General features: G+C 31.4%; 1 protein-coding gene across 2 annotated transcripts in view; it reads right to left on the bottom strand.

Moving 5' to 3' along the window:
- The window catches only part of LOC122522050 (protein madd-4), a 193,642-nt gene that overhangs the window by 13,148 nt on the left and 153,940 nt on the right, over positions 1-26,554 (bottom strand). For both annotated transcript variants that reach the window (XM_043642840.1, XM_043642839.1), the window contains exons 5-9: positions 20,419-20,787; positions 11,221-11,362; positions 10,498-10,630; positions 8,706-8,808; positions 7,802-7,900 (exon numbers count right to left, since the gene is read on the bottom strand). In XM_043642840.1, coding sequence (XP_043498775.1) covers positions 7,802-7,900; positions 8,706-8,808; positions 10,498-10,630; positions 11,221-11,362; positions 20,419-20,787 — 846 coding nt within the window. The remainder of the gene's footprint in view (positions 1-7,801; positions 7,901-8,705; positions 8,809-10,497; positions 10,631-11,220; positions 11,363-20,418; positions 20,788-26,554) is intronic.

A 26,554-nucleotide genomic window follows, 5' to 3' on the forward strand; every position in this document is an offset into this window, starting at 1 on the left:
CGAAGGGAAAAGCGGAAATCCACTCGACTTAGGCGCGTTAGCTCTCTCTCTCTCTCTCTCTCTCTCTCTCTTTTTCTCTTTCTCTATTTAAAGCGATGAAAGGTTAAAGGAAGAGAAACGTAGAGAGAGAGAGAGAGAGGAAAAGGGGCAGAGTGCTTTAAGGAGCCCTGTGCTTTCGGTTCAATATTTGCATGGCTTCGAGGCTCACAAAAGAGAGAAATCTATCAATTCCTGTCTTCCAAGGCGCTTCGAATTCTCTCTCTCTCTCTCTTTCTTTCTCCTTCTTGTTCTCATTCTAGCCCGTTCGTTCGTTCGTTCATTCGTTCGTTCGTTCGCTTTAGCCTCGGATGAAATCATTACGATGCTTTGCTGACGGGTACGAGGCTTTTGTGTATCGCTAGCGAAAGGGTGCCTCCTTTCCGTTGTCCCTCCCTTCTCCTCAACCAACCAACCCCGTCCCATCCCATTTCACCTCTTCGCCATCTTTTTCTCCTTCTCACTTTCTCTCTCTCTCTCTCTCTCTCTCTCTCTCTTTTTCTATTTTTTTCTTTCTTTCTTTCTTTCTTTTTATCATAGAAAGTGCCAGATGAAGAGAGATAAATCGCAAAAGCGAACTCTCGTGCATCGATCAGCTACGAAACGCCGTAAATCATGACTTGCGTACTTTCGACAATACATACACACACACACACACATAATACATAAACGTATTATAAAGATACAAGCGAATGTATAGCTAAGAAATTCTCACGATGGTATCCTCAACTCCACTTTTGTACACTTTCCGTTCTTCAGCCACCCACTAAACTACCCACTACTCCCTTCTCGAGATACATTGTATGTAAGACATTTTCCGGCGTAACGTCTCGATGGATTTTATAACAAAGAACACCCCAAGGCTAGGAGAGAGCGTTACTTACGGTGCTAGGAAATCGTCGAAGATTCGATTTTTGTTCGCGTGCGCTAGTTCGCTAACATGCATACACACGTACATACCTGTGCGTATATTTGTATGTTTATATGTACGTATAAGAGAGTCTTTTAGTAAACGATACATCGAGGACGACTATGAAGTATTTTCATGGGATTTGTGGTAAACAGATATTACGCTCGGTATCATAAAGTTCAATCGTTTTCTGCACGGTTGCGGTTAAATCGAAAGAAACCATCGAGTAATTTAACCAAACGCTACTTACTTATTCCGTTCGTTTATATTTTGTACATTATTAGTCAAAAGTTTAGAATTATTTAATAATTGAATTACATTTTAAGAGATTTCAGCATATTCTTTTTTAGATCCATAATACTCTTGTATAGTTAATTAGTAGTTTATGGCAATGTTTGGTATTGAATTTTCTTATTTGAATATTTTTAGCAATTTCTACAAGAAGCATGGGGAAAAATATTCAATAAAAAACATTCGAAAAACTAATCACTAGGAAGACTAGAATATGTCAGATTGTCATTAATTTCTTACACAAAAATCATATTTCTCTGAATTCTACGTAATAATTTTGAACTTTCAGCCAATAGTGAATACGTTTACGTTCGTACACGTAATATTCGTTTATTTCAAGGAACAATAAGGAAAACTGAGAGAGAGAAAAATTTTCAAAGCATTTGATAAAAATTGATACATAAAAGAGTGTTTACGTGGGTATATCTCCAGGGGTGATTTCAGGTGGTTCTAGGGATGAAAATGTAATAATATCGAGCATAAAATTGTATGAACAATTTTTCTTATTTTACACTATCGAAATTAGTATATCGTGAAATACCCTTGGTATATTTATTGATATAAATGATAAAAATGTAGATATATATTTCGAAAAACGATCGATAACGTATTTTCTATTTGTACGTTTTATTTATCTATTTCGATTTCTTTCGAAAAGAAAAAAGCAAAGAATAGAAGAAGAGATTGTACGATTTAGGAATTTATCGTCGACGATCTTTACGTTGCACATTCTACTACTCTACTACTACAACTACAACTATACAACTATTACTTTTACTTCTACTACTATTACTACTAAGTATTGGATAGACAATTTCGAAACGTTTCGAAACGATCATAGTAGTAGTAGCACCTTTAACTTTAACGATCGAGCGTTAGGAATCGTCCTTGCGATTTACGAAACGTCACTGTACTATTTCAAATAGCGCCTGTTACTTTAATAAATACCTATCCGATTTGAGAGAGTCGAGTACATTTAGCGGCCTTATGAATAAATCATAACTATAACGTTGCATACCATAGGGAACACTCTTGGCGATTTTTCACATTTCTACACACCATAGGGAAAATGAGAAAGAGAAAAAGATAGAGGTAGAGATAGAACATGGAAGAACTGACAGAATTTATCTCGCGATTTTATACGCAAAACCAAACGAGATTGCCATCGTGGTGCTGTAAGATTTTTATCTTTTTCACAAAATTTGTTTACCTTTTCAACTTTTACGTATGATATCAGCTGACGTCATCGTCATTATCATTACGCGATCATAATGATTGATTAAAAGATCTTTTAAATGAGAGGATACGTTTCGTTGGTTGTAAGGATTTTATGTAATTAATTAATTTCGAGATAAAATAATTAGAAACTTGTTTTTTGGGTTCATATTTTTGAATCTCATTACGTTTCTCATGCGTTAATTTGATTGCGTTGTTTAATTAATTAGATATTCATTAAAATTTAAGTTTAAAATAGAATGAAAATATATTAATAATATAGTCAAGGATATTTTGAAACATTTTATTCTAAAATATCACGGATCAATCACTTGTTAGTCATTATTAAAGATAATATTTATATAATTTTGTTGTTTAATAATTACATAGTTTAAATGCAGAACATGAAAGAGGGAGAGAAAGAGAGAGAGAGAAAGAGAGAGAGACATACACCCACACATGTTAGAATTTGATTAATAAATCTTCTCGGAGATTGATCGACGTAGTAAATTATTTCGGATGGAAGCCAGCTGGTACAATAATTATCGTCGACAGTGCGTTAATTATTTAGATAAATCGTACCTCACATCGTAAATATTCCTATAAATTGTTCGTTCTACGTCCGGACGCTATTTGAATTCCATTAATTTGTGAATGTAGCGCTAATTTCACGAATTGTCCATTTGCGAATGTGCGTGTTTGTTACACTCGTATGTATATACGGATTACAACAACATGGACAATAAGTTTTGTAGTAAACCGAATTTCATTCTCACGCGTGAGAGAAGAGATTTTCTCTCTCTCTCTCTCTTTCTCTCTCTCTTTTTCTCGTTGTGTACTTTACAACACGACGAATTTGGAGAATTTCCAAATTTGTGTCGGACCACGCCAAAAACTTATTCGTTTTTCTTCTATCGTATTGTCTGTTCAAGATTATACTGATTACATTGATTAAACGAGTTTTTATTTATCATTTTTACATGCAACTTGGTTATTGATTATTGGTTTTGCAAATATATATAAAAATATTATTTTATCTACTGGAAATAAAATATCCAAGATTAGATAAATCTATTATAGATAACTTGATAATTTATTTTGTTTAAACAAAAAAAAAAAATAAAAAATTACTTCATATCTGTTACAACTTATTGATTATTTGATTTTTTTATCGATACCACTTATAAAATAAAATTGTAAAAATAATAATATGTTTCAGATAACGTAGATTTAATATATCACCCAAGATGTATCCCATCATTTGTAATTTAAAATCTAGTATTCTTTTTAAAATTAAAAAAAAAAACAAATTATTCCATCTACTACACAAAGTGTAAAATATTGATTTTCTTTTATTAATATTTTTACTTACTTATTCTTGGGTATGGGTATCATATAACAAATAAGATTGTAGAAATAAAAAAAACCAAAAATCGGAGCAAAAAAACAATAGTTAAAGTTCAGCGTATAACGAATGAAAAGTTTTGGTATATATCGTTGAAATTTTAGAAAAGAGGGAAGAATAAAAGAACGTTTCGTAGCGATATCGACGTGACATATAAAACCGTAGTGGAAGTTACATAGCTAGTGGCTACGTTTGGACTCAGTCCAGGGGACATTTCGCGAAGTTACATCCCGATTTGCTCGTAGTACAGATGCTAGACGAGAGAAACCACGACGAAATTCTTTCAATCTCTTTCTCTCTCTCTCTCTCTCCCCCCTCTTCCCCCTTACTCTCTTTATCTTTCTTTTTCTTTTCTATTGTAGAAAGTGGGCATTGAACGCGGCGCGTCTCAACGAGCACTAAAAGCTTGCCTCGGCGCCATGAGGTCGTTCGTCCTTCATCGATCTAATATTTGTCTATCTATCTATCTATCTATCTATCTTTATTTTTTTCTATCTCTCTTTTATTCCTATCATTAATTTTTCGAATATTCGCATATACGTTGAAATATTTTTCCCCTAGTAGGTATACTTTTGTCTCTCATTTTTTTTTCTTTCGTTCTTATTTTGAATCTTAAGAATTTAAATCGGTTCATATTCTCATGTATTATGTTTGTTCGAGATTTAAAAAGAAAGAAAATCGATCGAATTTTTTGTTTGGTTCCTTTATTATCGCAATATTATTCATGATTTGCACCGATCCTCTGATCGTTGCAAAAAATCACGACGTTTCGTAAAATCAATATTGTTTACGAACAATAATTGAAAGAGAAAATATTATTTCGTCTTTCAATGTTTGTATCTATTTTTTTTTATTTTTTTTATTTTGATAGACTTATCTCGGAGAAAATTATTGATCGATATTATAAATAACGTTGGATACCGGTAGTTCGAAAAATCTTAGGAATCATTTCGGGGTTACTATACTATTTATAAAAGTCGTGCAATGTACGACAGGAATGGGAAACGAGAGAAGGTGATAAAGAACGACTGAGGAAGTTACTATGAAAAGTATTCGTAGTAGGATGCCAGAACGAGCCTTAAATTCGTGAAGGCGCCATAGAGTCAGACTCGAAAAATCCTGCGTCGTTCTTTTCCTATCTGAATCACATTTATTATACGCACATATATGTATATACATGTATGGATATACACGACATATGTACCTATAAAAGTATATATATGAAGTAGGAATAGTATTGTTAGACGAACTAGAGGGCTGCCATTTTATCGCGACTAACTAAGAAATAAAAAATAAGATAAAGAAAAACCAAATATAAATTAAAAACAAAAAAAAATCTAGGTAAATGAAGATGATTAGATAAACGGATAAGGATAGAAAAAGAAAATAAAGACTTGAATTTTTGCTGTCACGCGACGCGAGAGAATTTTTCGATGCTCTTGAACGGCGTGCCTGTTAATGGCGCGGTTTCGATCAGCATTGTGTCCATCCATCGGTGTATTTTCCTCGCGTTTTACTACCCGTGTGTTGTATCACGAGAATGAGAAAAAGGGTGGGAAGGAGGGGGTAGCTCGAGTTGGTGTTCCAACGAGGAGTACTGGATTCGTTGTACAACGTGAGCCATTTTCCAAGAGAATGGATCTCTCTTTTTCTCTCTTTCTCTTTCCAGAGTTGCTGAGTGCTCTCGTCAACTATATACTTTCCCTATATCCCTCCAAAACTCTCTCCCTCCCTTTTTCTTTCCTCTCTCTCTTTCTATGTTCTATCTCGGTACGGCTGACATGAGTGTCTATTTTCAACTACTCTCCATCCTAAACCACGGAAAACCGCGTCCCGTTTTCCTGAAGACTTGGAAGGTAGTGAAACGTTCAGAGACTGGATGAAACATAAAGACTCAGGAAACATAAAGTGGAAGATACAGAGACAGTTAGAGAGAAAGAGAAAGAGAGAGAGAGAGGAGAGGGTCGTTTGACGAGTAAATTGTCTTGTTTGATGTCAATGGCTGATACGACCCGAAATCATCCTTCAAAGAGATACCAAGAAACTTTACCCCGAAGCTTCTATGAAGATTATGAAGAGAAAAAGAGAGTTAGATTTGATACTCGACTTTATTCTAAGACTTATATAAACTCCCTGAAAAATAAATGTTTTTTCCGAGTCGAGCATTTATTTATTTGGAAACTCGAACGTGTCGTCTAGCAACTGTCGAGTGCACGCGAGCCCCACACTGCATACATTCTACAATATCAAAAGCTGCATTTCTCTACTCTATACTTCTTTCTTTTTATTTCTTTTTTTAAACAACACGACGTCGCGAATAGGTATCTCTTTGAAACTAATCTACCATCTTGATTTCATCTTCCCTTTTTCTTTTCTATGGGACTACTTTGTTTTTTTCTTTCTTTTTTTTTTTTGGATACTTTTTACTCTGATTTATATTATACACGATATCTTTCTCTCTCTCTCTCTCTTTCTTTTCTTTTTCTCTCTTTGTTGTTTATGGTGGAAACGTATGAATGTTGGAATGCACGAGCCTATTCGTCGTTGTTACGTAAAACATCACTCGTCACGTCAACCAGAATATCGGATAGACCGATCCACCTTGGTAACACGCGTGATATAAGTTCAACTGAATATATCATACTGGTTATTTTTTTTGTATTGCACGAAGTTTCTACAACACGGTATCCTACTAACGTCTTTGGAGAATTGGGTAAATCTCCGTAAAACATGGAACGTGATAAGAGTTTTTAAGTGCAACGATCTCACTCCGTATTTTTTTATTCTACTGTATGTGTCGCGTTATGATATTAGAATTTTAAATGTCATTTATTAATATAATATTAAACATATTTTAACACATGTTTTATTCGTTAAATTGGAACTAAACTTTTAATAAGATACTTGATTTATTTGGCGGTTAATATTTTTGAATATCTTTTGTGAACGTTTAGTAAAATAATATATTCATTATTGCATTTTTATTTCGCATAAGACGAATAATTTTCGAATTTAAATTAGTTTCATTAAACGAATTCGCGTTGAATCATTCGTTCGGTATTAATAATTGTCCTATTAGATTTTTATTTCGTACAAGACGAATTTACATGAGACGGCAGTTTTTTTGTTAAGAACCTAACGACCTTGTTACAAAAGAATAATCTGTATATTTATACGTCTCCTTGATGTTAACCTTTCTTTTTGCAATAACAAAGAAAGCTTCCCCCACCCTACCCATCTTTCTCTTTTCTAAAAACAGAACCTTTGAAAAGTTTTTTAACAAAGAAAAAAGTCGAACTCGAAGACTCTCGTAGAAATCTCGAGGAAGCCCGTTAAACCGCTTTCTACACTTGACACTCTTCACCTGCAAATCGTTTGAACGTGTCACGAGAGCTTTCCTTGTTCCTCGATAGAGTAAGACAACAGGAAATTACAGATATAAACCATCGGTCAAAATTATTTAACCAACTTATAAAATAATAGAAAGCTTGACTAAATAAATAGTCTAGTTTTTTTTTATTAAACATTTTTATAAGAAATCGATTGTTCGTTGAAAAAATTCGTAAATTCGTTCGATGTGAATGTGTCCGTCAATCGAAAGAATTTCATTTGTTCTGAACGTATTTTCGATATATCGATTATACATTGTTCTGATCACGTCACTAAGGAATCTAAGAGTATGAGAAAAATTTTGATCATGAGTCGTTTTTAATAAAATCGATTTAATTTTGTAGTTTTGTCAAGAAAATAAACAACTGTCGATTAAATTATTTTATATGTATTCTGAAAATTAGTCAATTTTTTTACATGATCAAATAATTTTGACCGGTAGTGTATATATAGTAAGTATATACGTAAGTATATACATAAATTCTGATTCCTGGAACGCTCGATTAAATGGCAATCGAGATTGGTATGTTCTTGTAAGATCGAACTATACAAACCTCGCTCCATTGATCTGCCTCCCACATTGGACAAGAGATAATGTTACAGGTCTCCTGAACTCGTGGTTTGTGGCTAATACTGCATTTATGCTCGGGTAGCTGTAACAATCAGATTTACGTTCGTTGTTACTTTAATCTTAAATTAAAACTAAAATTACAATATCAGACTTATTTTTTAGTTGTGTTAAAAGATGTTCGATTTGTTTATATAAGAAAACTTTATGAATAATATTGAATTAGTAGTTATTTGTTAATCAAAATTGTGATATCAATTTTAAATATATTCTTTACTTCTTATTTTATTTAAAAAAAAAAAATATGAAATAGGTCTATTGCGAATGGTTTAAAAATTTGTCTCTTTCTGGTATTTCCGTGTTACATTTTATCAAAAAAGAAAAAAAATGAAGTACCATACACGAATGTTATTTCTCCGTCTTCGTACTTATACATCACCAAGGCGAATGAGATTCACGACTTTGCATCGAGCCAGAGTCTCGGATGAAAAATTTTACGACGAATGTCGCTGAACCACGAACTAGTCCTCTAAGCTTAAACGAACCGAACGAGGTTAAGGATACGTTCGACGAATCGATGTAAGAGGATAATCATATATCTACCGTTTTTTTTATTATTCACGTAAAAGGAATGATAAATATTACATTTCGAAATATCAAGCTATGCGTCTCGTAATAATTTTTTTTCCAACCACATTTTTTATTAATCAATTATTTGGTTAATATTTTTCAACATTCGGTAAAATATAATAGTCAATATTTGGATTAGTAAATAGATTAATGCAAATACGGACAATTTATTTTAAAATACGAATTGAAAATGATGTGAAAATATTGACTCGATAAAAAGCCAGGTTAAGAAAAGAAAATATTGTTCAATATATTTTTACCTTGGTAGTTTCGTTGCCATTTTCTTCGGTACAAAAGACAGCCCTGGTTCTTGATCCACCACCGCAACTGGCACTGCACTTGCTCCATTCTCCGCTTATCCATCTGAAAGTAAAGGAGAAAAGAAAAAAGTAAGGAAAAATGGAAAGAAAAAAAGACTTGAACGTCGAAATACTGTGGAGGAAGAATATTCTTCTTGTATCTATCTTTTGACGTGGTGGTGGCACATTGCCACGAGTATGACTGTTACATAAAGCACGTTGCTTGCAGTATTTGCAGTAGTAAAAGTAGTAGTAGTAGTAGTAGCAGACGTAGTCGTAGTAGTATAATAACAGTTATAGTTGTAATGGTAGTTGTAACAGTCATAGTAGCAGTAGTCGTATTTACAATTGTATAGTGGTGTTAGTGTTACTAATAGTAGAAGTAGTAGTGATAATGATACTAATATAGTTATGATAGTAGCGATAATGCATTTGCAAAAGCGCTTCTACAAGCTTTAGCAAAAAAAATATCCAGTTCATAAAATTCACTATTCGCTCGATAAAAACTAATTCACGGGGTGGGTCACAATACATTTATCGCAAGAGAAATTACGTTGGTCTTTCGATGAGTTTTTACGCTTGTAATTCAACGTAAGTACGTACGATTCGAATCGTTGAACGTCGCGTTACAACACGAAGTCCCGAAGCCATTATCGTTTGACTATCGTAGAGAAGAAGAAGAAGAAGAAGAGGAAGAGGAAGAAGAGGAAGAGGAAGAGGAAGAGGAGAAACACGCGATGGGGCTGTTTCTCGAAGGTTGCAAGTAGTAAAAGCGATATTTGCTCGAACGAAACTCGTTTTAATTCGAAAAGTGGAAGATCAATTGACTTTGATAATGATTCCTTCCCCTTATTATACTATGTTCATGAAATTTCGTGTTATTTCTTTTTTTCTTTTTTTGCTTTCGGTCGTTTAGATAATCGACACTTATTTGTTCAATTTATGGAAACATTTTTAAAAATAAAAATAATAGAATTATGATTGCGTCTAACCAAAAGCTATTACGCTCCTTTTCTTATATTTATTTTCTAATTGAAATTATTGAATATTTCATTAGTTAAGATAAATGAAACTTCTGTGTTGCGACATTTAAGAAAATTAGTAAAAGAAATCAACTGATTCATTGCGATCGATTCGTTTTTATTCAGAAACGTCGTTGAACCAGAATTCATATTCTTCTTTTTTTTCTTTCTCTTTTTTTATTCTTTTTTCTTTCATCTTTCTCCTCGTTCTACAAAAATCCTCTCAAGAGAAGATGGAACGTTCGCACCTGACGAATTTCTGAAATATTCAAAGCCGAGGTGTGAGAAATGCTAAACGAAGCTGTCTCTTGTTAGCACCGTCTCTTAGAGGAAACCCTCGACGATACGAAATACGTCGTTGAATTTACTCTTCTACGTTATGAAACGAAGATCTATATATACGTGTGATGATGATCTATATACAGTGTGTATACAAGAGAAAATAAGACAAAGATAAAGAGATCAACTAATTAATCCTACTCTTTCCCTTTAACTTTTTCATTATAATCTTTATAAGCTTGTTCTTTTATATACGATAAATTTTATATGTTAATTAATAAAAAGCATGAAAATTAAGAAACGACGATAATAATTTAAAATAACAAAAGAAAAAAAAGAAAGAAGAGAATTGTAAAAGAAAAAGGATTATTTTTTGTTTTTCCTTGTATAATATAAACATTGTATTTATAATATTATTTCTTCTGTATGCGTAGTGGTGCTACAATACTCACTTTGTCGTGCAGGGATGCGTGTTGCACGGTACGAGGGTCTTCTCTGGTCTCTCGTCGTTCTTGCAATGGCTGTCGTTGACAACGCGATCGTCTGTACCGACAGCCTTACAAACTGGCATCGCTATTTTAAAACCTGCGAACGACAAAATACTGGATAAAAAGAAGCCGGAAATTCTTTCGTTCGTTTATAAAAGAAAGAAAAAGAGAGAGAGAGAGAGAGAGAGAATTTACTTGCACGCGAAATCATTCTAATTTAATTGAATTTATTTATTAAATAGATTTAAATTCAACGAACTCGGAGATATCGATTTTATTTAATTTAATTTTAATCTCATCGTTCGTCGTGTTCTAATAATCAAATAATTTATTTATCTAATGAAAACACAATTTATTCGTTGTTATTATTTTTATTTTTTTAATCAAATGTTTTCTCGGTTTAATACTGTCTAGATAATTTGTTGAATTATTGAAATTTCTGAAAAGTAACATAATGAAAATAAAATGAATTGCTCGTTGGAATATATCGAATTTTGGATTCGAATGGAACGATATTTCTAATTTAAAATTTCAATCTGATTTTAAAAAGACGGGGGAAGTAAAAGATCGTTGTCGTTCGTAAAACGTCGCGAATGTTCTGATATGAAATTTTTCGTCAAAGAGAATTATCATCGTATTCCTCCGAAGAGGAGATAGAAGATCGTTTGGAAATAAGAAATTACTTACCTCCGCCGCAGGACTTGGAGCAAGCGGATATCGGTTCCAAGTTCCAAGAATATTTCGATTGACAGCTTGATCCATTTCCGCCGCATACACCGCACGCATCCGTGTTTTTGCTACTTCCGACTCGCAAATCGCAGCCGACTTTCTGTAACACGAAAAAATATTGACGTTTTAGTAACCATTCTATGAAAAGAAAAAGAAAATGGATAAATAAATGAGCCAAGAAAAGATATTAATAAAAATTCAACGAAAATATATGTGTAAATATAATTTCTAGTAACATTAATACTTATGTAATTATATTATATTTATAAAAAAAAAAAAAATTAATAAATTATCTTATATTTATCTTTTGCAGTTTGTTGAGAACAATTATATCAATTATAAGCTCGTGATAATTACAAAGAAATATTAATTAACGCCCTTTGCATCTCTTAAATTACTCCGTTTCTTTTATTCTTCGACAATATTACATTGAACGTTTCTTACATCAAAAATCGATCCGTTTCTTTTTCTCCTTTAGTCCCATTATCTCCTATCCAAGGGAGTGGAGGGGTAAAAAGTGGGTATTTAAAATTAGCGAAAGACGGTAGGAAAAGTTATTTCTTGTAGACCGAGAAAGCTATCGACGATGAGAATCCTTCCTCCGGTAAGAAGTTAAGAAAAATCTTCAGAATAGTAGAAAAGAAGAAAGGAAGGAAGGAAGGAAGGAAGGAAGGAAGGAATGAGAAAAAGGTTGATGTCGATTCGTGACCTGGCTTGGACACTGTAGACTGATTTGTCATTCAGCTTGCATAGAGGTTTGCTCGTACCTCGAGAAAAGTACATTATTCATCTCTTATCCAGTGTGCTCAAAAGAAAGAAAGAGAACGAAAGAGAGAGAGATGAACGAACCATATTAGAAAGTAACGACGATAACGAGAAAAGAAGAGAAGAGAAGAGAAGAGAAGAGAAGAGAAGAGATGTAGAATAAAAAAGATAGACGTGAGCTTAATGAGATACATGGATCGCAATCGAGCAACGAATAAGACCAAAGTAATTTGATATTTTAGAAGATTATTTTTCATACATCGTTAATAGAAATATAAGTATACCGACTCTCGTATTATGTTGCTCGGGAATACGCTTCTCCTCTAATCAAGCAATTATGATCAAAGTATTAATTTATATCTTTCATATTTATATTTTTTTTTTATTTTGGTTTGCAAAAAAAAAAAGAAGAAGAATTTTATCATATCGTAGAAATAATGTTATATAAAATATTGATCGAAAAGGATGAATTTTATATGGAGGATGTGTTTCGAAATACGTGGATATAATTTCAGGAATGATTTCAAGTTGTTGTAGGGATAGAAATAAGGTCATATCAGACACGTATGATTTTATGAACTTTTTTTCTTATTTTATTGTACTGAAACCATCGTATTTTGAAACAGTCTGTATGTGAATATGTATTTGTTTATATATATATATATATACCTCGGATATGGAATATTTATTTATTTATAATGTAAGAAAATAATAACTGTCCGAAATTTAACGAATATATATTCGATATTCATCCTTCCATATATACACGCGTTTAATAATTATGAAAAATACTTTATCGATATTTTTGGACCGGAGAAAATAATCAACAATGCATTTGGATATTTTTCTTCATTCATGTATTTTTATTTGCGCGTGTGTGTCTGTGGTTTTTTTAATGAATTGCTTTTACGTTTTGTATACGCGAATAAAACAGAGTTGCATCGTGCATGAAATCGCAAACGTGTTCACATTTCGAACACGTACATACATATATATGCATATACATGTACGTACATGTATGTATTTATACATACATACATGCATTTTCGAATGATCGAACTTCGTAGGTTCGATAGTGGCTATTTGACGGAATTTGTGGGCGGAATAATAATTCGTTCGAGAAGAGTCGCGAACTGAGTGTTTCTGTTATAGTAGGTAGAAGTGCGTTTATGTGTGTGTGTGTGTGTGTATGCGGTAGATATGTATGAACGTTATATTGAGATTTAATTTCACAGGAGGATGAATTCGTTTTTCCGCATTCCTTTACTATCTCTCTCTCTCTCTTTCTTTCCATTTATTTTTTTTCACTCGTCGATTCGTTTCTACGATAACTATATTTCCACATATAATCTTATGCAAATGTTATTGTATCTGAGCTCTTGCGTTTTCTATGTATACATATATAGAATATATATATATATATATATATATATATATATATATGTTGAAATTTTACGTGTTTAGATATGGAAGATATAACGTAAAGGATGAATAATATATTCCAAGTTAAATAGTGCATTTACATTTATAATTGTACACGTATATATATAAAAGAATAATTTCCAAATATGTAGTATATACAAAATATAAGACGTAAAAAAAATTACGTTGAAAATAATTTCTTGCTCGCTAAGAAGTAAGTTTTTATCGAAAAATTATTATTATTATTATGATTATTATTAGCAACAACCAAAATAACGTAACACTTCTAAATATTAATCTAAGTGATTTCATAAATATATATACGAAAAATAATTTAGGTAATATTTTCTTAGATGTTTATAGAAAAAAAGAATAATTCCTATTACAGATTAATAAAAAAAAAAATATTTATACAAAATTTATGAATACAAATATAAATCGAAATAATGGAATTTAATTTGAATAAAAATAAGAATAAGTGTTAAGTTTCTTATCTGACATTTAGTAGACGTTATAGATTTTAACATCGCTTTCTATTGGTGCTGCGAGATTAGATTTACACTAGCTAGGTTATAGAATGTCAGGTTGGAGTGCGGTAATTGAAAAATAGGGGCCATCGAAGCAAGCTCTTATTTCTCTAAGTAAACAAGTTGGAAGAAAAGGGGGAGAAAAGTCGGTCGAACGTGCGAAATGAAAGATGGTGAAACTTAATAGCATCCTTCCCCTCCCCCTACCCCTCTCCCCATATATCTCTCACTCGTTTTCTCTATCCCGCCATCACCGCCACCACCCCATATCGACTGTCATTTTTATAATCCTATCTATCTGTATATCTATTGAATCAACAATATTGAAAATCAATATATTTATATGGTGCTTTTTCTTCGTATATTTTATAATAATTTAATTGTCGAAATTCAACTTATTATTAATGCGTATAGATTAATTGAACACATTTGACGTTTGTTAATAATACAATCGATTAATTATTATTTCATTTTCTCTACTGGCTTATGCGGAATATTGTAGGTATATTATTTGGTCGAACAGCAATTAACATTGGAATGAATAATATAGACAACCAAATATTATCTATTATATTTTATTTTATTATTTAATAATTAAAAATATTCCAAAATTGTTTTATGAAAGAAAATATTTTCTTTTTTAGTGTTATTTAGATACAGAATATTACATATTTTTAATGCATTAATCAATAAAAAAAATATCAGTATTATTTATTTTAAATATATAAAACTAATAAAAATTTGTTACAATATGAAGTATAAATATATGATTAAAGAAAGAAACAAAATTTATATAATTAATATTTTTGGTGAAAAATATAAGTGTATTATATTTATTTTCGATATAAATTAATAAAAAAGAAAGAATTTGTTATAATACGTGAAATGTTTATTTTCCAAAGGGAATATTATTTATGAAAATGTAGCACTTTGCATTTCGTTACTTATTCCCATAAAATAAAGAAAGTAAGAGAGATAGAGATAGAACGCTTTTATGATTATTAATCGCATTTATACGAAGAGCGCATTCGAAGTACCTTATTAATGGCAACCAGTATCACGCGTTGTGTATTCAACGTTGCAACTATTTTTACTATTTTACGATACGCCCTTTCCAACATCTTGGAATACCCTTTCCATCTTTCTTTTTACACCTTTTCTCAGTCCTTTTAACGTGGATTTTCCGATAATAAGATTTGTAGGCCACAAGAGAGATAGGGAAAGAGGAAAGGTAGGAGAAAGAGAGAGAGAGAGAAAGCTTTTCTATCCTCTCTTTCTATCTTCATTCTTTTCTACTTTCACTTCTTCTCATCGTTTTTCTGTATTTTTAGCGGAAACAATGGGATTTACGTTGGACGTTCAAGAATCTTACTATGGTAAAAATCTACCTATTTTATCGTTAAGATACTCGCAATATTTCTTTCAATAGTTTTATTCCTTTTATTTTCTTTCCTCTTATTTTGTTTTTCAAGAAAATTTAGGAATATAAAAAACTAGTATGATGGAAATTGTTAAAAGAACGTTTTATGTTTCAGCAATGCGTTATTTTTATATTTTACTCTCTTCGGTTAGTATTTTGTTGATTTTTAAAAACTAATGGATAACGATTGGCTTTTCTAAAATCTCGGAATTAAAATATATTTTTGAAATATTTTCGATTTGAACAATGGCATGACTAGTATTACGTTTTCTGTTTCAACAATTTGTTACTTTTATTTCTATTTCTCTCTCTCTCTCTCTCTCTCTCTCTAGTTTTCTGTTGTTCGAATAAACGGTTATCGATTGAAATTTTAAAATTTTAAGGATTCGAATATATAATATTTTTCTCATATTTTTTTATGTATTTGTCACATATTTTTTGACCGATATAGATAAAAAAATGTCTAAAGTTACATTTTAATTTCAGAAATGCGTTACTTCGATTTCTTTCCTTATCTAACGTTCTTTCTTTCATTTTCTTTATTTTTTTTTAAACAAGCAGGAAAATTATGGAATTTAAACAAAATCTAGTAATTACATTTGAAAAATATCTTCTAATAGACGATACTACGACTGGTATTGAAAAAAATTAATTAAAATATGTTATACAATTTCTTTCCCTTTTCAATTGATTTCCGATTTCTTTTTTGTTTTTTTTTATTTTATAAATTAATAAAATATAACGATTGGATTTAAAAAATAATCTAATAACTTAAATAAAACATTTTTCAAATATTTTCTAGTACACAGTACTATGAACAATATTACAACAATTAAAATTGCAAAAATGATATATATATATATATAAAATTGAAGCAACATTTTACTCGAATATCATTCCCTTTTTCTTGATATTCTCTTTCTCTTTTCTTAATATTTATTTAATTCTTTTTAAAACGAACAGATAACGGGTAGGCAAAAGGTAAGAGTTGTCTTTTTCCAATTGAACGAGCGTTCAAGAAGAAACGAGTAAGAGAAAAACAGAGAGATAAAGACAGAGTGAGAAAGAGAGAGAGAGAGAGAGAGAGAGAGAGAGAGAGAGAGACAGACAGACAGACAGAAAAAGAAAGAGAGAAAGAGAGAGAAAGAGAGAGGATTGGGAAGAGCGGGAAAGCAATTTCCAGTGAAACTCTGGTAGAAGACAAATTCTAACGAGTAGAAGATAATACAAAAGCGGAAACGAGTGGGAGTCGTGGTGGGCTTGGGGCCACATCGAGCGTGTCCGTCCGAAGCGGAAGAAAGGATGCACCAGGCGAGCCTTTAATAATGCAAAGCCAGTTTACGTTTACCGGAGCCTCGGCTACGCGCTTAATTACACTCGTAGTACTCGTCCGCTGATTAGATATTGTCCTTCCAACTTCATTCTCGCGGTTATGAAATTCCGTTAATTATTTTCTCCACAGTACCTACCTACCTACCTACCTACCTACCTACCTTTCTCGACGACCGTCAACTCTTGCGAATTCTACGAGAATCCTAACGAGAAACAGAAAACGAAAGATAAAGAAAGATTGAAAGAAGGGAAGAGAAAGAGAATAAGATTGCCAAGAGTTTCTACCGCTTAAAATCGATACGAGTAGTATTCTTCCACGATTCTTTTGAGATTTTTCTTTTCTTTTTTTTTTTTTTGTAGCTTCATTTAAACGATTCTTCTGTATTATTTCAACTTCCATCCGAGATTTTTGTTCAGTTTTCTTGAATTCAAATCAAATTCAAAAGAAACATTCCAAAATTGTCTCCGTGCATTATAGTTTGTTTCATGACTTTCTTATTTTTTTTTATATTTTTTATATAAATTTAACGTTCTTAATTATAATTAGAAGGTGTTTCGGATCAAGTTTCAGGAGAGCGGATAGGGGATATAAAATAAAAGGGGAAAAATAAGATTCGATGAAACATGTGTTCCATTTGATTTTGGTTTCAATTTATAATCCTAATTAATCGAAATGATAATCCTCGGTTTGTATTTCTAAACAGTGTTCTGCGTCATGCACATATATTTCTCATTCCCGTTGACGTCACAAATTCTGTTAATTGGTAAATTTAGTTATATCAGTTTAATCAGTTTGATTTCGACGTTCCGTTATCATCGTTATTTTCTATTTGCCGTGTGTTCAGAGTTACAATTATTTGAAAATAATTGCATATTCGACACCCATTGCTAATATCGGGAAGAACTTCAAAAGCGTATAAGAGAAAATTGTTGTTACAAATTCAACGCGTATTTAGAGTGTTAGAAAAATTGAGAAATTCGATGATACGATGATTGCTAACTCGGATAAAAATTTAGGATAGTCATTTCGAGCTACTCCAAAGCTATCCATTTTTTCTTACAAATATCTCTATCTTCTAAAATTTAAGTAATAATTCCAAACTTTTAATCGGTACTTAATAATATTATTCCCATAAGAATTCTCTTAACTTTTATCTTTGACTCGTAATTCAAAATAATCGTTAACTCGTTATTATTCTCTCGCTAGAGTAGAGTTCGGAGAAGAGCGATGACGCTCTTATGAAAAATAGCGTTAAGCTCGTTGCGCATATGTGATAAAATGTTAAGGAAGTAGAGAATGAGAAAGTGTAGGGGTAGGGTTGAGTGTTCTAATGAACACATTGCGGCGAACGTAATTTTACATCATGATTATGAAGTACTAAGTCATATATATATAAAACTTTTTACATAAGTTCAAAAACGAATGTTTACATATGAATTCTATTAGACTAATATTTCCATAGAAAAATTCTAATGTCATCTTTTTCCGACAAACCTATGGTAAATATTAGCAACAGAGCAACAGAGAAGGAGAAGGAGAAGAAGAGAGAAAAAGAGAGAGAGAGAGAGAGAGAGAGAGATAGAGAAATTAGAAAGAAGAAGAAGAAGAAGAAAAAGAAGAAGCAGAAGAAGGCTCGTTAGTGGAAAGTTCTTTTAAAAACTTCTAGCTAGAAAATAACGAAACGTTGGAAAATGTCTTAAAGCAAATTTGAAAATCCGTTTAAACACATCCAACGAGGTAGGTTAGTTTTCTTTTCTACCATTTACTTTTTTCTTTTTTTAATCTTTTCGTTCATCTTTTCCTCTTCCGCTTCGTTTTGACTTCCGTTTGACGAGACTCGAAGAATTTCCGTTCCCTTTTTTACTCGTCTAAGAGCACCGTAGAAAACGTTAAGCAATCATGATTTAATTTTTAATTAATTCCATTGCGTTCTATGTTGTCTGTCTAGTTTAAATTCATTATAAATGATTAATGAATGTATCTCTATCTGTAATATCAATATTTTCTTCTAATTTTCGTTGGAAGAGAATTTAATATTCCGAAAAGATCGTTTAATTCGATAAAATAATTTTTTTGTTTCTTTTCAAATGTTATAGTCTTTCCGTGGAATATGTATATTTATAATACTTATTTTATATGCGCCTGAAAAGAGGCAACACGTTATACCTACGTATTCGAGAATTATGCATAAGAGCGTCATCTATCAGTAAGAAACTTTTTAAGCTCCTAACGACAGCAAACCCATTCGTACAGGCATGTAAAGAAGAGTAATATAAATACCCGGGTTTACAAAGTATCAACGGTTGCATATTTCCAGGCGCAATATTTTAAATTTGTATCATCGTACTTAATATCTACGAATTTTTCTTTTAAAACGATTAAAAATTAAGAACTTTTAATATTTTTTATTTTTTTTTTTATTAAAACATAATGCATAAAAAATATCATATTTTCAGACTAATCGATCAAATATTTTGAATTTCATCGTTCAACTGAAAAATATTTAATTTTAAGGTTGACAATGCACTAATCGATCGAATATATTGTTCGAAAATTTTAACGATGGTTTTAAGGTGAATCGAATGGTAAAACAATACCATGCATCTTTCGATACGTAAAGGAGAGATCATGATAAGTTAAATGCAGTTGGTAAACTGGTAGAATTGAATCTGCCTAGGACAGACCAAACTGGCTTTGGCAAACCACGCATGAAACACCTGCTACTGATGTTTCTCTTCCGTCTTTTCTCGAAACTATGACAAACGTCCAAGAGGGATGGAATAAGGGTCAAAAATCTTTCATTTGCTTTTACAACCGGATCGATAGTTCCTATGTATGCATGTAATATTAATTATGTAAATCGATGTACGAAAATTTATATTTATTTTTTTTTTTTTAAACAGAAAATTTTTAATCAAATTTTTGATTAAAGTTTTTATTTTTCTTTTTTTATTTTCTGGAGATTTTCTATTTCAAAAGTTACAGTTTTTCGTATTTTCTCTATAAGATTTTGTATATAAATCTACTTTATAAAATGTTCGAACGAATGTGATTGTACGTTGAATTCTCCGAAATATAAAAGTATACGACTAGAATAGAACGTTAGAAACGTTGGAAAGAAAAGAGAGAAGAAGGAAAGAAAATGACGAGAACAACTGGGCAGTCGCACGAGGCAATGTTGATAATTCATACGGGTCTGTAGGTCGTTGATATCATCACGCGAGGATAAGTCTATGAAAGTCGATGAACGTATGAAAGTACGAACAATTTTTATTCTAAGGCCACGTTGGTTATATCGAACCTTACATACGATTCAACGTAGATTAATATTTATTCGTATTCAAAATCTATTCAAACTGCAACAACTAATCTTTGTTCAACAATTAATATCCTGTAGTGAAATAAATTATACCAATATTAATTGTAAAATGTTATAATCTATAAAAAGCATCAATTCCATGAAAAACATAAATAACATGAATTTTATTAATATTAATAATAATTATACGAAAAATAATAATAATAATTAAGAAAAAGAAATAGTTTCTCCTTAGCATAGATAATATATAAAACAAATATTAAATAAACTTAAATATTACGCCATAGAAAATACAATAACGACATAAATTTACATACGCAAAATTAAATGATAATTATAATAATAATAAGAAAAAACAAATAAACTTTACCATGCATTCGCCATTAATGCAGATGTCATGACCGTCCAAATAACATCTAGTGCCATCCTCGACTTTTTCAGCTAACTGTACAACAATAGTCTCGTCTGCATCAAATTGTAGATCATCATGAGGATCACGATTAAGTGTTTTCTTGTTAGAGTCTTGCTGTTGTTGTTGTTGTTCTTGTTCTTGTTGTTGTTCTTCTTGCTGTTGTAATTGATTGACGATATTATCAAGCGATTGTTCGCCACGACAAATCAAAGAACAGGGCCGTGCAGGATCGTAATGAGGATACCATTTCAACAATTGTCCACTGTAAGGTACATCGTTGAATGCCGCACATTGTTCTCCACGAAAATCACTTTGCTTTTCGCATGGCTGAAATCACAAAAAAGTAATAAGATTTCGATAAGATTTCGTCAATCCTATCTAAGACTATTACAAAATTTCTTTTATCACTCGATTGGTTATTTCAATCGAATAATCTTTTAAATTTTACATCGGATCATCTTGGATTAAATGAAAGGATCATCTTTAGATTTTCTTCAGATAAATTTAAAGAAACTATGATTAATATTAAATGATTTACTCGAGAAAGAGAGGGAGATAATGGTTAAATATTTTTCGATAATTTAGAGATCGTCCAACTCTTTATCCCAAATTATGGTCTACTAATTTACAATAAATTAAATAGATCGAGAAAAGAGAGAAAGATAAAAATAATCGGATAAAGATGATAAAAATATATTTCCCATTTATTCGATCAGTATTTTTTTCAATAAATTTTTTGTTAATTTATAGTAAGAGTGGTATTAGCGTTAATACTGATGCTAATTTTTTTTTTCTTTTAACACTGACAATGTATTTAAAAAAAAATATATATATATATATATATAAAGGGGGATCCGAAAGTAATGTTGTTTTTTTTTTTACATTAAATTCAAACACCGCTTTGAAGTACACAAAGAGTTGATAAGTTATAAACAAATATTGACATTACTTTCCGGTCCCTCTAATATATCCAACAAATAAGTCATGAGAATATTATGTTCCATTTTTAATATGATAATAATAATAATAATAATACTAAAATGATACATAATAATGCAATTGTATGAAGAAATGAATTCTTCTCGCGTATTTAAAACTAGAAGAAAAAAAAGTAGCGAGAGAGTACTCTTTAAGGTGCATGAACCTAGTAGTGCGAAAAAAACTATTTTGAAAATTGCTGCCGGCGGGCAGAGATCGAGCTTGCTTGGCTCGGCCATTGTTTCGGAAGAAAGAAAGTCGTTCGTTCGTTTTTTTTTTCTTTTTTTCTTCTACTTTTTCTCTCCTGCGGTAGAAAGAGAGTAAAAAAAAAAGAGAGAGAGAGAGAGAGAGAGAGAGAGAGAGAGAAGGAATGAGTGTGAGCAAAGTTTCGCATACACACGGACCAACCAACCCCGAGAAGACCGAGTCAATCTCGTAGAAATGGGAAAGGTCTCCTCGTCGACAGGTGGTGGTGAGTTTTTGAAAGCTTAGGATTGGGAAGAGGGCGGGGAAGAAGGAGAGGGGGCCATTATGTAGATTTTAGAACACGTATTTCCGTGACTCGCTTGAATCGTTTCTTTATAGAGGTAACACGAAAAACTCTTATATGGTTTACTCGATGTAATCGTCCTATGTGTTATTTTTCAAACTCCCCCATGCCTATTATTCGTGTGACATTGATCCTACTTTCTATTACAAATTATTGAATTTGTTTGTCTTTATTCGTCTATGTGGATTAAACAACCATTAGAAAAGTGTAAACTATAGTGTTAGTTATACCATTTGTAGACTATGTTATATTTAAATGATATAAATTAGGCGAATAAAAATAGAATTGAAAAATGCAATACAATTGATAGGCTAATGATTAATTTTTTTTCACGATTTTGTTACGATTTTGTTTCTAACCATTTGTAATATTTATAAACGAACCAAAATAAACAAACGTCATTTAATGCATACATAAAAATTATTATTAAGATTATAATTAAATGTATATAAGAATAAAGTTAGAAAAGTTTAATTAATTTCCTTCTTTCTTTTTTCTTCTTTTTTTTTGTTGAAATTATGATATAAATATAACCACTCATAATCTTTTCTATAATACTTTATCAAAGTGTTCATAAAAGAGACTCGTGAAAATCGTTCAAAGTTTCTACCTTATTTAACGAGAATTTTAGCGTAACGTTCCTTCATCAAGAGAGGGGTAAAAGAAAGAGAGGGTGAATTAGAGATTGGGTGAAAGAAAGTGTGTGCGAAAGAGAGGAGGAGGAGGAGGAGGAGGAGGAAAGTTTACATTTCGAGAAAGTTTAACTACGTAGCGTAGAGAGAATATATTTGTTTAGTCACAAAGGTCCAGTGATATCGATGCAATAATAAATACAAAGTCCGGTATTATACTGGTGACGTTCCAGTATGCAATTACTATTCTTCTGTTGACATTAGAATATTTACGATAGATTTAACAAACACTTGTATGTATTTATACTAAATATCTACATGCGTTTATATATTTCTGAAATAATAGAGAATTATTCGGTTGGAATTAATTTGTTGTACGATTAAAATAAGAAAGAAAATAAGAGAGAGAGAGAGAGACAGAGAGAAAGAAAAAAAGATTTATTAATTTATTAATAATATGTTATTATTTTAGATCGGTATTTTATTTAAATAATAGACAAATTGTTATATATTATTTAAAAAATATTTTAACCCTTTTGATATCGAATTCCTTTTCTGTGCTTGGAATAATAAAATAGTTTCTTTTATATTTAGAATGTGTTGTCATTATAAAAAAAAAAAATAAATAATTTGTTATGCTTAATGCCCCTGTTCGTAAAAAATATTGAACTAATTTATTGAAAATATCAATTAAAAAAATATATACTGAAAAATACTAATCCAATAAATAGCTAATGTAAGCTTAATTAATAGTAAAGTTAAATGAAAGAAAATTTCGAAGGAAAATCGAAATATGTAGCTCGATTCTCGATCGTCTGACGTTTTTCCTAAACGAAACTTTTTCTTCTTCTTCTTTTTCTTCCCTTCTTCGATTTTCTCTTCATCCTTTTCTTCTTGTTCTTATTGTTCTTCTTGTTCTACTATGCGTAGGTACTTTATACCTCGGAGCAAAACTCGTACTCTGCGATGTAACTTTGGGGAAAGTAAAATGTTCGTTATTAAAGTTGCCATGTGAAACCATCCTTATATTCGTTCGGTCTTCTTTACTTAAAACATCGTTTTACTTACTTTCCTACTTTTCCTATAAAGAAATTAGAGTTTAGTTTCGATATCCTAACAACGATTAGTTAACTCGAAACACGACGTTAATGTTTCTTGCACTCCTCTCTCTTTCTCTTGTTTCGTTAATTTTTTCTTAACTCGTGTTACACGTTCACTGGATTAAAACTTTAATACTATGTAATTTTCAATTTGAACAATTAGATATATAATATTTATATGTATAATTACACACGCGCGTGTCTGTATTATTTAAAATTTATTTTTTTTTCTCCTGAAATTTCAAATTAAAAATATTGATAAATCTCATTAAAATAATATATTAAAAGTAGTAATGGATAATATTAGTAAATAAAAAAAATTAGTCGATGTACTAAATATATCATTAATATTTCAAATAAAATATCAATGCGCGATGTACGATAAATAATATCGTCCTGAAAAAGAATTTAGAACCAACATTGTTTTTTCCCTATCGATTTTTTGTTCGTATGTAGGTGTATATATATAGAAAAAAAACAAAAAAGGAAAAATGCCCGAATATATTTACATAAAAAAGCGACTCATTTCGTCCTTCTCCTTGCTTTTCTTTTTTGTTATATTTTTTTATTCATTTATTTTTATTGGCTTTTTTTATTTTTATACCCAGAAAACAGTTAACATCGGCAAAACTATTTCAATCTCTGGTACTGAACGTGCGTTCAAAATTGAGTAACTGTAAAAGTTAAAACTCTTTCTATCTCTATCTATCCATCTATCCATCCCATATATCTCACTCACTTACTCTCTCTTTCATTCATTCACTCTCTCGGGGGAATAAAATGATACATGACGTTTAGTTATGCATATAAACGGGTAACCGGATGAATCTAGGGGAAACGGGAACTATTTTCGACAAAGCCGCTTGGCTAAGCACTTACGTGCATTCATCGAAATACCGTAATTCGAGTTTTAAACTCTACTCGATAAACGATTTACGTTCGTCCAACCCAGCTCGCAGAATAATTTTGGATCTGCATAAAATATACCCCTGCTAACGATGTCGAGTAACGTTCCATACACACACACACACACACATACACATTTATATATATAATACTTCTGCTGTCTCGATCATTTTAACAAGTCAATTTTCAAACATGCACATATCTCCAACTATGAATTTGAAATATCATTCTACATATTTGATCATTATACTCGATCGATGCACGAATTAATGTGTCACTTAAAATAAAATTGAAAAAAAAACAAGAGATAGAGAGAGAGAGAGAGAGAGAGAGGTTTTACTTTTTCCTTTTTTTTGGTAAAACAAGAAGATAAATATTTAAATAAAAATGATTAGGAAAAAGAAAAAGATACTGATCGAAGGATTTTCGATTACGTTGCAAATAGAACCACTCAGGAAGGTAATTGATGATGTTGACGTGAACCGATGGAAAGATCTTTTGGGTAAGACAAAAGAAAAAGAGAGAGAGGGAAAGCGTGTGCAGTTATGTGTGTGCGTGTATGTGTGTAACAGAGAAAGAGAGAAAGAGAAAGAGAAAGATAGACGTAGTAAGGAATAAAGTAGTTCCGGAATAAAAGACCAAAAGAAGCTCTTTCTCGTCCTTTTTACAGGCTCGTTTTCAACGTTGTGGAAGGCAGTCCTGATTCACTATGGCGATCCATCACACTTTTCTTTCTCTTTTTTCTTTCTTTTCTATTCTTTCCTTGTCTTCTTCTTTCTCTTTCTTTCTTTCTTTCTTTTTTTTTTTCTCGACATGCAAAATCCTACTTACGAGACACCTGTTACGTAACACCATCGTGTCTTAAGTCAACAAGAAAACTTAATTATTCCAGTTGGATCAAAGTAAAAATTCAATTACTCGTAAAGAGTTTAGTTCGATTTCGTTTAAGCTCGATTATATTCGATTGAAAGGATTTTTATTTTGTTTCTTAAATAGATTGAAAAATTGATACGATAATTATTGTTTCGTTTTGTAATATAAAAAAGGATTCTTCTCATTTATGAACGGGTAAAAATAGATGAAGCAAGAGAGAGAGAGAGAGAGAGAGAGAAGATTACTTAATTAGAGCAAGTTTAAATTTAAGAAAGTACAGTTTGGAAAGTTTCATAAAGTGCAATTACTCTCGTTTGCTATCATTACGTATTTCCAGAACAAGCCAGATTTCTTGAGTCTTGGAAGAGGAGGGAAGTAGTCGTAGCCCTTGGGGACTTTTGAATTTTGAATCATCTCAAATTATTCATCTCGAGCAAGTTTTTCAGTAAGGTGGTCCGTCATATATACATACGTCTACATATACAAATTTATCTGTGCACTCATACAGATATAAATATACAGTACCGGTCAAAAGTGTGGAAACCAAACATCAATTCTAAAAAATTAAATATTTTGCAAGGGAAAAATTGGTCTTTAGAAGAACCTTGGTTAATTTATTTGTTAAAAAATTGACTAGCAATATGTTTTGTAGTTTGTATTATTTGTTTTTGTGCTTTTTTTGTTTTATTTTTTCGAAAAGTCGCGATTGCGTTTAAACTTTTGACCAATAGTGTATTTCATACGAATGATTTCACACGAGGATTAAAGTGGACGTGAAAGTTGATAGGTTGGTAGGGAAATAAGAGAGAAATGTTGTCTAGTTCTGATGTATTGCATTTATATCTAAAGATATATATACAGAAAGGAAGGAAGGAAGGAAGGATGGATGGAAGAAACTATATGAAATGCCGAAACCTGTTAGGAACCCGCATGGAAACCGCAATGCAGAGTTTAGCTGCTCCTTAACGAGGAATCTCAACTACTCATTAGGCAAAAGCGTTTCTGGATAGGAACACTAGTGTGTTAGCTTGGGGATATACCTGGCGGGCATTTAG

This window comes from Polistes fuscatus, unplaced genomic scaffold (genome assembly GCF_010416935.1).
Source record: "Polistes fuscatus isolate 324 unplaced genomic scaffold, CU_Pfus_HIC Scaffold5, whole genome shotgun sequence".
Lineage (NCBI taxonomy): Eukaryota > Metazoa > Arthropoda > Insecta > Hymenoptera > Vespidae > Polistes > Polistes fuscatus.